The 12,712-nt window shown below is 32.5% G+C and overlaps 1 protein-coding gene across 1 annotated transcript; it reads left to right on the forward strand.

Annotated features, from left to right (window-relative positions):
* Nucleotides 1-7,823: 7,823 nt before the first annotated feature.
* On the forward strand, nt 7,824-12,463 carry LOC111897576 (uncharacterized). Its single transcript, XM_042902531.2, has 3 exons — nt 7,824-8,906; nt 10,045-10,980; nt 11,825-12,463. Exons 1-3 carry the CDS (start codon nt 7,986-7,988, stop codon nt 12,320-12,322), a joined length of 2,355 nt encoding a protein of 784 aa, XP_042758465.1. The 5' UTR covers nt 7,824-7,985; the 3' UTR covers nt 12,323-12,463.
* The last annotated feature ends 249 nt before the right edge of the window (nt 12,464-12,712 follow it).

Here is a 12,712-nt window from a genome sequence, read left to right on the forward strand (position 1 = left end):
GTCAGAACTGGTCAAAACCGATTTGAAACCCGATCGGATTTTTGGTGAAACTGGATTCGCTTTGATGTCATCAAGTTGGATCAGATCGGATCGGATCGGCTGTTTGTGCATCTCTAATGTTTTGTGAAGGAAAATAAGAAGAGGGCCACTTAGAGTTGTGCTTAGAGCTTGAGGATATGGGATTAGCTCATCATTAACTAGCTTTTTGAGTTAAAAAGCTCACATCTTGCTAATCTATGATGCTAGATCTAGTTATGTTTCTATCTTATGCTTTTTGAGTCCTTGGAGTGATTGAGGAGCTTCTTGATTCACTTTAGAAGTGATTGATGGTAGATCTAGGTTTCTTTTGGTCTCTTATTCCATAAAAATGCAAGCTTTAAGGTATTTATGGACTCTTGCATGTGTTAAGACAATTTGTTAAGCTCTTAGAACCCTTATTAAGCCATGCATGCACGTAAAGTTGCCAACTTTACGTGATAAATCATATTTTGAGACAAGATCTAAGAGTATGGAGTAAGGGCTGAATGGATTGAGTGCTTAATGGTGTGGGATGGCCAAGTGGGGAGTATGTTGGGCATAAAAGCTGGTACGCTACACATACTAGCCCCAGAGCGTATACGTTAAGCATACGAGCTGAGTACGCCTCGCGTACTCGGCAATGGACTTCAAAATTTTGGGCTTTTCGATATTGGGCCCATGTTGAACCTTAGGAGTCTAGGGCTTTGATGGGTCATCATAATATTATTTTTGGGCTGATACTATTTATTTGACTCTTTTGGTTGAATGCCCGCAAAGGGATTTGGGCCCAATTTGGAAGATTAGACTATATTTGGGCTTTGGGTGATCATTTTGGAATTGGGCCTTTTTGATAGTTGGTTTGGGCCTTGGCTTTGGGCCAAGTTAGGTAAAGGGAAAAATGGTCTTCTACCCTAGTTTGGACTCTTAGGGTGAGTCGGGATCCAATTATTAATTGGATTTCATTTTATGATGACAACGCGAAGATTTTAGCGGACAAGCAGCCAGAGATTTATCTGTAATATTCAACAGTCTGAGGCGAGTTTCCTCACTGGGTTTAGCGAGTTGAAGGCACCAATTCCAACCCATGATTATTATGTTAGGACGCTAGATATCTCCATGACTCTTACATGTGTTATGTGTTGGTATGTATACCGAGCGGGACTCGATGCCGAGCTAGGCCCGATGATTGTATTGTATGCTATGGTCTTTGTGATTATCGTATGTGTTAGCATGATTATACGTTTATATTTTTATATGTACTGGGCGGGGCCCGATGTCAGGCGGGGCGTAATAAATGAAAGATCTGTAATCCGAGCGAGGCTCGATGTCGGGCAGGGCCCGAGGCTGAGTGAGACTCGATGTCGGGTGAGGCCCGATGTAGGGTGTGAGCCCAATATGTGCTTATTATGTATGACATGTGATAGTTTGGGGAACGCACTAAGTTTTATGCTTACGGTTTTCAGTTTACGTTTTTGGTCCTTTTGGTGCAAAAAGGAAGAGTCGAGGTGATTGCATTGCACACACAATATTGTTCCGCATTTTCATGATAACTCTTATATTTTATGATGTTTGGATACATTTATTCCACTTAGGATTTATGATGATGTTTTGGGATATTGCTTTATTAATTGAAAAATGAAATTTTCGGGTTTTATTTTTGGGACGTTACAGCAACAACTTCAAGTATGACCGTTGGGTGACCGTGATCACCTTGGGTAAATTGACCATGATGTGAGGTAAGACAATTTTTCCATGCCCAATGGAGATAATCTAAACCTCCTATCATTCCAGGAAAGCCATATACACTAGCATGATGTGCTTGGAATTGTAAGATGTCATTACTTGTAGGCTTACATAAATATTTTGGACCATAAAACTGAATCACAGTTTTAAAAAAAAATAGTGTAGACTATCTCGTGCAGTCCTATTCGAAATCCTAAAACTCTCGTCCAACGCATCAGGCGTGATGCCATATGCTAATTAACGAAGTGCGGTTGTGCATTTTTGTAAGATAGTGAAACCGGGTGTACATCTAACGTTGGAACGTTGTTGGAAAAAACTGCATTCCCTCGTTACATCTTCAACTATATGTTCATATAAACATTTGAACATTCTGAAGTGCCTACGAAAATAGTACCATTGATAAGTGGCATTCTCATAAAAGTAGTCTTGTATCAAACGTTGGTTGACCTTTTCACGATTTCTGAAAAATATATCTTCATGTTCTCTGTTGAGAACTTTTGGCTGCGTTATTGAATAAAACGTCATACGTTTGACCCGCCATTTGAACACAAGCAATAGCAGCATAAAAAATAACTTGAAATTTTTCAGAAGATGATATTTTCTATTAATTTTGAGAGAGAAAACAATAGAAAAATCTAAAAGTTTGGTTTTGATTTGAACAAATGAAGAAAAATGGTTTAGTTTATAAGTAAAAAAAATGTTTAGCTTTTTGACCGTTCAACGGTCACTTTTTGTATTAACCAATCACAATAGGCGGCCAAAAAAGGAAGAAGTGCGGTCAAACTGCACCCAAGACCGCATAAGGGGGTGGTGTTCCCCGCCTATGTGGAAAAAGGTGTGGTAGAGACTGTGCGACTCCCCACATTCTAATTGACTTTGCTTTTGCTTTGATCTCGATATAAGACAATATATAATGTCATTTTAGTTTGGGGTCTTACAAAATGGTAGTGGTTTTGACATTAAAATAGGTGGCTTTGAGTTGTAAACAGGTGCCAATAACGGGTGTTGTTTGGGGTCTTACAAAATGGTGGTGCCAATAACGGGTGTTGTTTGGGGTCTTACAAAATGGTAGTGGTTTTACAACTCAAAACCACCCATTTTAATGTCAAAACCACTACCATTTTGTAAGACCCCAAACTAAAATGACATTATATATTATCTTATATTGAGATCAAAGCAAAAGCAAAGTCCATTAGAATGTGGGGAGTCGCGCGGTCTCTACCGCACCTTTTCCCACATAGGCGGGGAACACCACCCCCTTATGCGGTCTTGGGTGCAGTTTGGCCGCACCTCTTCCTTTTTTGGCCGCCTATTGTGATCGGGGGTGTTGTTAAAAGCACCCGATTAAAGGTCAATACCACTTTGACTTATTTTAATAACCCTAATCGATTGGACGGATGACCTATATATTATTATAATTCTCACATTTTTAAATAACCCTAATTGATTTGTAGGGGTGAGAATATTAACCAAAAAACCGAACCATAACCAAATTAACCAATATTACCGAACCATTACAAAAATATATGGTGCGGTTTCTATTTTTGATTAACCGAATACATATGGTTCAGTTATCGTTTTCATCCAAAACCCAACCACTATTAACCGAACTGAACCAATAATATTAATAAATATTTTTAATATAATATAATATTAAATACTCCTCCATCCCATTTTTATTTTCCACTTTTAACTTTTGTTGTATTTATTCTTTTACTTTGACCTTAAACATTTATGTTTTTGATATATAATACTTGACACAAAATATATGAATGGATTGTATTTTAAATGAGTTTTTATTTTTATAAGTTTTATTAAGTAAATTATAACACAAATAAAAATATCTAAGGTCAGAGTTAAATAATAAATACTTCAAAAGTCAAAAGTGGACAATAAATAAAAGACAATGAGAGTATAATGTATGTAATATATTGAGAAATAAAATTTTAAAGGGAAATTACTTGGAATTAGATATCATAAGTAATCTCCTATCAATATAGTTATGTATACAAAGTCATTCATTTTTTTATAACAATGGATTTATGTTTTTCAAATTTTATAGAAAAATATTTTTATTTTTATGTCATTTTTGGACCATTATAGTTAACCAATATTAACCGTTAATCATATCTATTAACCGATTAAAACCGTTATCCAAAATCAATATTAACCATTACCCAATGATTATTGAAATACATTAATCAATTATAATGGTTATGATTCGGTTTTCTCTGTTGATTTTATGGAAAGTTTGCCGGTCCGCTACATTTGCCCGCTACATTTAAATGCTGTTCTTCAAATGTGTATTAAATAATTTTACATCTTCACCCCTTCTAGTTAAAACTTATTTTTAATTTATATCCTTTTTTATTTTGAAAAAATTACTTTCAACCCTTATTACTTTAATTTAATATATATTAATATTTCAATATATATATATATATATATATATATATATATATATATATATATATATATATATATATATATATATTTCAATTTAATATATATTAATCAGTGTTGCAGAAATTGGCATTTGATGGCCTCGAATCGATTACGATAAAGGTGTTTGACGGAAATTGGTCAAAATATGTCATTTCCTTTTAAAAGAAAAAAATGATTATTTGTAAAAACACGATAATTTTGGAACTTTTCTGACAATTTTCCTACATGTAAACTTGAAATTTTAACGTTTAAACTTATAACTTTCTAAAAAACGCTGAAAAATTAAGGGAAATAATTTCAAAGAGTTTGTCCATAAGAACACTTCCCACCCCTTCCATTTATCTTCATCACCGTGCAATGGACCCCATCCTTCCATTTGGTATTAGCCAAAACTAATAACTATATTTACATTTATGGTCCTTTAACTTACCCTACATTTAAAATAAATATCCTATCTTTATTTTAGCGCGGCGTAAATGAATACCACTACAATTAAATCATAATAATATAACTATACTTACATTTATGGTCCTTTAACTTGCCATACATTTACAATAAATACCCTATCTTAATTTTAGTGCGGTGTAAATGAATACTACTACAATCAAATCATAATAATATAACTATACTTACACTTATGTTCCTTTAACTTGCCATACATTTACAATAAATACCCTATCTTTATTTTAGTGCGGTATAAATGAATACCACTACGATCAAATCAAAATAATATAACTCTACTTACATTTATGGTCCTTTAACTTGCCATACATTTACAATAAATACCCTATCTTTATTTTAGTGCAGTGTACCACTACAATCAAATCATAATAATATAACTATACTTACATTTATGGTCCTTTAACTTGTCGTACATTTACAATAAATATCTTATCTTTATTTTAGTGCGGTGTAAATGAATACCACTACAATCAAATCATAATAATATAACTATACTTACACTTATGTTCCTTTAACTTGCCATACATTTACAATGAATACCCTATCTTTATTTTAGTGCGGTGTAAATGAATACCACTAGGATCAAATCAAAATAATAAGTATGGTATAATTGTCTATTTTTTAGGATTTGGGACGATATTCGATGATTTTTCAGGATGATATAAACAACGTACAACACTCATTGAGTTTCACTGGATTTGGTTCTGCACAAAATGAATATTGGTTGATTATGCCGGATACTGGATTTCTCATCGCTAATAACTTTGATGTAATTGTCTATTTTTTAGACAAACAAGGATCGTCGACCTGTTTTCCACTTTGGCCTGGTCCGCAAGATATTTAAATCATATATCTATTGTTATCGCCTTCATTTATAATTGGCCATTATGTAAAAGTTGATTTACAAGAATTACATTAAATGTCTACAGTTTTGTCACTTTGGCGTCATCACAGATCAGAACGTGCCGCTGGATGGGAAATACTGTATAATGCTCGACTTAATGCATATATTCCACTGAATGCACCACGTAATAATTGTAATATTCATATAGTTAATGTCCCTGATAATTAATAAAATTAAAATATGACATTGTTTGACGAAACAGTAGTAAATGAAAATGATAATTTTATTTGTTATAGTTGTGAAAAAATATCATATTATATTTTTTATTGTTCGTTTAATTGTTTGTAATCATTATTTTTTATTGTTCGAAACATAAAAAAACTCGAATTTAAACCGAAAAGTTTATAAAAAAACCATCTAATTTAAAAAAAAAATAACAAAAGAAAAGGTTAACCACCTTGAATTATACCGACAAATATATTAAAATAAACACGTAAATATAATTTTTTTAGGTTAATGAATGAAAATTATTAATAAAAATCAAATTATATATAATACGAAGTTAGCAAAAATGGTCATTAATGTAAGTTTTGGAAACCACATATACCATATTCGTAAGAAAAAAAATTATCAGGGACTGGCTTTGTGACTTTTGGCAAACCATAATGACAATTTTTGTAATTTTGATATATATATATATATATATATATATATATATATATATATATATATATATAATTTGAAAAAAAATTATATGAAATCTATACAAACTCTATTAAAATAAAGAACAAATAAAATTGTTATATAATAATAATAATAATAATAATAATAAATTTTTAAAAGAAAATAAAAAAGAAAAAAGAAGAATAAGTTAGTGTTTTTATTTGAAACAAAGACTAAAAATGTAATATTCATAAACTATAGGGATACAACCTATTAATTTTTAAATTAAAAAACTAAACTGAAAATAAAACCAAAATACAAGGACCATTTCTTTAATTTACTCTTAACAAAAAACATTAAAATAATTTCACGTTAATACCATGGTTATATATTTAATATTTTTTTAATTAAGTTTACCATTAATAGCTTTCAATAAATGGTTTTGATTTTTTTTCCAAGTGTATTTAAAATCCCCCGCCAATAACAACACCGTTGAAAAATAATGAGCTTAAAAATGTAAACAATTTAATTTCCAAAGTAAAAAGTCATAATTAGAGGGGTGAGAAAATCTGGGGTCGGTAGGACCCCCTTCATAACTGCAACACAATTTGATAATCTTAAAGCACTTGATAATAATTGGTTCAGATGATTGATACGTTTAGTCTAAACTCAAACAAAGATGAATGGATATGTGGTCTCGATTCGAACGGCTTATTCACGGTTGAAGCATGTAGGCGGTTGTTGAGTTCATCAAATCCTGATCCAGCATCGCATTCCTTTGCCTGGATAACCGAAATCACTATAAAGATAGTATGTTTTGTTTGGTGAGCCAAACAAAATCGCATTCCTTCTGCGATGACACTTCAACAAAGGGGAGTGAATTCCCTTTGGATGACTTGTAGTGTTTGCAACATGGATGATGAGTCAACTAACCATCTATTATGGACTTGTCCATTTGCAAAGGTCATATGGGAGTGGATATTAGATGGTGTGGTATATCAGTATCCCAATATGATAATATAAATAGAGTATTAGATTTCGCTGCAACCTGTGGAAACTATCCCAAAAAGAGAAGAATATTATTAGGAATTTACTATGGTACCATTTGGAGTTTATGGAAAGCACGAAATGATAGAATTTTTAGGAAAAATATAACAACTCCTGCAATAGTAACTGATATCGTTAAGGCATCGGTATTTATATGGTTCAAACAAAGGAGTAACGGTGGTAGTAACAATTTCAATTGGACTAAATGGTGCATTAATCCATTTGCGGACTAATTTTTCAACTTGGAGTTTAATTTTGAACTCTAATAGGAGGTCTTTTTGCATTATTTATCTCTAAATGTATCTCTCTCTCTTTCCCTCCTCCTGCATAGATACATGCCAGAGGTTTGGATTTTTCTTCTTTCTTCTTAATAAAATTTGCCGGTTAAAAAAAAAAAAATCTTGATAATAATTAACCAAGGTTGGTAAGGGCGTAAGGCACGTGCTAGTTCTATTATAACCGCAACTTATCATTATTAAATAAAGGCATCAGTTATTGTCATTATAATATAAATCATCAGTTATATAAGGAGAGAGAGGTCGATTAAGATCTTAAGTTTTACTAAGTGCATGCAAGCTGTCAATTCATTCTTTTAATTAGAAATAAACAATCAATTAGGTAAGGAGAGAGTTGACTAAAGCCTTAAGTTTTATATATTGTCATTTGCCAGCAGCAGCAGACGCAATATCTTCAAGCACATCAACTTTTATAGATCTTCAAAGGTTTTACTCTTGTTTCCTAATTTTGATCGATCATCAAAAAGATGCCGCTTCTAAAAGGGTTCGAAAACCTTAAAATGCAATTGGATTCTATAAAATCAGCAACCAACACATTTTCAAAAGAGAATCAAATCGGCGGAGGAGGATTTGGACCGGTGTTCAAAGGAGAACTCAGTTGGAAAGAGAAGACGATGATCACAGTGGCTGTAAAACGTTTAAATCGTGAGTTTGGCCAAGGAGACCCTGAGTTTTTCAAGGAGATCATTATGCTTTCAGCTTACAAACATGAAAATATAATATCCCTCTTAGGGTATTGTGATGAGGAAGAAGAGAAGATCCTAGTGTACGAATATGCATCAAAGCAAAGTCTCGACAGACATCTCCGCAGCAAGGAGTTAACGTGGGTCACACGCCTTCAAATATGCATCGGGTCTGCCCGCGGGCTAGCATACCTTCATGATCCTGCTGGGGGGCATCAAAGACTATTGCATCGGGATATTAAAAGTGCCAACATTTTATTAGATGAAAATTGGAACGCAAAGATCGCAGATTTCGGTCTATCCAAAATGGGTCCAGCCAACCAGCAAATCTCATTTTATATCACCCACAACATCAGTGTTGTAGGGACGCTTGGGTATACAGATCCGCAGTATATGGAGAGTGGGATACTAACAAAGGAGTCGGACGTCTACTCCTTTGGTGTTGTTTTGTTTGAAGTTTTGTGTGGGAGGTTGTGTATTACTGACCCTAATGATAGGTCTAAATCTTTGACTAATATGGTACGAAGATATCACAGACGGGACAGGCTAAATGAAATGGTTTGGTCTCACACAAAAGATGAAATTCATCCCAGTTCTCTTAAATGCTTTTCAACAATTGCCTATCAGTGTTTGAACGGAGAATACGATACACGTCCAATCATGAAGAAGATTGTGCGAGAACTTGAAACTAGCCTTGAATATCAAGTAAGATGCCTTTCCCCTTTAAATTAATATATATTTCGTTTAATTTTTTTTTCATTATAAATTCAAAAACATTAATAGGAGAAATAAAACCAGTATTCTACTTTGTCCCTTGATACTTGATAGTTAATTTGATATATATATATATATATATATATATATATATATATATATATATATATATATATATATATATATATATATATATATATATATATATATATATATCACATAATAACTAATTTTATATGGAATCTTATAAAATAATCATAGAGTTTGAAAAAAATTCTTATAGATGTTAAGTTTTTGTCAAAAATATTTCTATAAAAGATGAAAAAAGTAGATTAGTAAAAAAAAAGTCAACAATATGTAAGATATCATTTTTCATCCATTTTACATATGTAAAGAGAATTTGTTAAACATAATTTTTTTTGTTAACTTATTACATCTGGTATCGGATAAGTCAATTGAAACATTTCTTTAAAACCATGTTGCCATAGCTAATAAGTTAATAAGGATATTAACAAAAGAAAAATATCATTAGTTGCTTTAAACAAGGAATTGATCGACCCAAAATAATAGCGAGGGCAGTAACGGAGGGAACAACAACGATAATCACGTGTCCAACTAGTTTTATGATTTTATGCTTTGTAGCAAAATTTTATATTGTTGTTATTTTCTTTTTGGCATTTTTGAATTCTAGGAAAATAGTATTTTAAGTATTAAAAAAACAACCAATACTGTCGTCATAAATAGAAGCGACACCAATAGGAACTATATTGAGGACGTCATAAATAGAAGCGACACCAATAGGAACTATATTGAGGACATCGACTCAGCATTTAAGACAAATCATAACGACGACATGTTGTCGGTAAAGACAATTTGACGGCTTTAATCACTAATAGGTTAACCAGTAAAGACAATTTGACGGCTTTAATCACTAATAGGTTAACCATTAATTTGTTGCTCCTATTTAAAAATCTTGTAGTGACACCCCATAAATGCTCAAACATTATCCTTTATTCTTTATGTTAAATAAAGCATTATTTTTTTGACTAAAGAATACATGAATAGTTTTTTTGACTCCCTCTCCTATCATCATTACTAGGAAATATTAACTTTCTTTTCCAAATTGTAGTCAGTCGCAGACTCGAAGTCGTCCTTAGTGAAAGAGTTTGAACATCTCAGAATTGGACTTGATATCATAAAACTTGCCACCAATAACTTTGGTGAAGACCACTTCATTGCGGAAGGTGGATCCGCAGGGAAGTTATATAGAGGAGAATTTAAACACTCTAAGGGACAAGTCGTTTGCACTGTAAAGCGCTTGGATTGTACAAAGGACGATATGGATCTTTTGTTTTGGAGAGAGATCATGTTGTTGTCAAGTTATAAACATAAAAATGTCCTCTCACTTAAAGGATTTTGTGACGAGAGTGAGGAAAGAATCATTGTATATGACTTTGCAATTCATCAGCGTCTTGATTTTCTCCTACTTGACCCCAAATTCACATGGATCCAACGTCTCAAGGCATGTCTTGAAGCCGCATGTGGCTTGGAGTATCTTCATGATGATAAGGTTACCCAGAAAAGTGTCGTGCATGGTCATATTAGAAGTGCCAACATCTTGTTGGACAAAAATTGGAACGCCTATATTACAAATTTTGGCTTATCCAGATATGGACATGCCAATGAAGAACACAAGCTCCTTTTCTCTGATGACAAAAATGCCACTCTTGGCTATTTTGATCCCATATATAAAAATACAGTGCAATTAACAAAGGAAACGGATGTCTACTCGTTCGGTGTGGTACTATTCGAAGCTTTGTGCTCAAGGCCTTGTGTTGATAATAGTTATAAGGATGAGCGTCGATCTCTACCAGTATTAATAAGGAAGAACTATCAAGAGCAGAAAATAGATAGTGTTGTGGATGATAATCTAAGGCGACAGATTGACCAAAATTGTTTTGATACATTCGTAGAACTTGCATACAAGTGTTTGGAAAGTGATAAGTCACGACACCCCTCAGCGAATCTGGTCATGAAGACGCTCAAAACTGCACTTGAATATCAAGTACGTTGTTTCTTTTTTATTTTTTTCTTTCTAGTCAGTTATTTTTCTATAATCATCTTAACCTATTTTTTATTATAATTTGAAGAAATAGTTGGAACACGAATTTACATTGATATACCTACAAACATAAGATAAGAAATAGAAAGAATATATTCATACGGTAAACACTTGACTGGTTTATAATATAAAAGTCTTAATTTAGAGTAAAATTTTAAATTCCTCATAATATGAATATATATATATATATATATATATATATATATATATATATATATATATATATATTTAGTAAAATAATAGTGCAATTGTTATTTTATAGGGAGTTCTTAGTACAAAAACCATGTAAAATATTCCAATCATAAACTATTATGTGTAATAATATATTTGTTCATATATATATATATATATATATATATATATATATATATATATATATATATATATATATATATATATATATATAGTTTAGTAAAATAATAGTGCAATTGTTATTTTATAGGGAGTTCTTAGTACAAAAACCATGTAAAATATTCCAATCAGAAACTATTACACATAATAGTTTCTGATTGGAATATTTTACATGGTTTTTGTACTAAGAACTCCCTATAAAATAACAATTGCACTATTATTTTACTAAAAGACTTCTAGCTCATGTGTTATCTGGTATTATCATTCCTTTTTAGAGGTCGAAAGTTCAACTATTAGGACTAATTTATGAGTTGACCAAATTTGAAGTTCCAAAAAAAAAATTACACCATTGTTTGCTTCTTCAATAACACCCATAATTTAATCTTAAGTCTATTACAAAACGTGGTTAATTATTTTTTACCTACTTTTTGAGCAGGAGGTCTTTGAAGCAAAAACAAATCGCCTTTTGGATTTCGAGGAAATATGTCCTCCAGGAGGAAGCGATTTGGTAATTTTGTACACAACAAGCGTCAAAGGCATCCGAAAGACGTCCAAAGATTGCTCGAGGGTTCACTCGTTACTTAAAAGTCTAAAGGTTTTATACCAAGAAAGAGATATAGCGATGTACTCGGATTTCAGAGATGAATTGCAGAATTTGGGAAAATTATCCGCACTACCTCGGCTGTTTATAAAGGGTAGGTACATTGGCGGAGCAGATGATATTTTTCTGTTGCACGAGCAAGGAAAATTCCAGCCACTGGTTCGTGATATACTAAACAAATCTGAAGGGCCATGCAAAAGGTGTGCTGGAGTTCGGTCTGTTGTCTGCCGTAAGTGTAATGGTAGCAATATTTTGAAATCTGTTGAAGGGGGCAGAACGAGGTGTACGGAATGTAACAAAAATGGGCTTATCAAATGCCCCATTTGCTTCTAAAAATATTTATTTTTAATTTGGTCCGTGACATGTGTGTTGTTGCCACTTGCCACTTGCCACTATCAAGTGATGATAAATGTGATTCGAGTATTTATATGTGTATATGTTAATATCCCATATTATTGATGGATTACGGTCTCATCTTCCTCTATGCATTGAAGTAAAATCTCGTTTAAGGTCATACGGCGTGCCTTGTACCGCATACTGTGGTATACCGCATACCATGGTATAGTGCGGTATGCGGTAAACACTGCATCGACCTCCAAATTAAAAATGCGGTATGCATATCTTTTTATACAACTTTACCATGCGGGGAACAAAAACTCTCCTTCATATGTAGTATTTCATGCATAAAAATGTGTACTGTGGCGGGTGTGGTAAGATATGGTA

Source organism: Lactuca sativa, chromosome 5 (assembly GCF_002870075.4).
Source record: "Lactuca sativa cultivar Salinas chromosome 5, Lsat_Salinas_v11, whole genome shotgun sequence".
Taxonomy (NCBI): domain Eukaryota; kingdom Viridiplantae; phylum Streptophyta; class Magnoliopsida; order Asterales; family Asteraceae; genus Lactuca; species Lactuca sativa.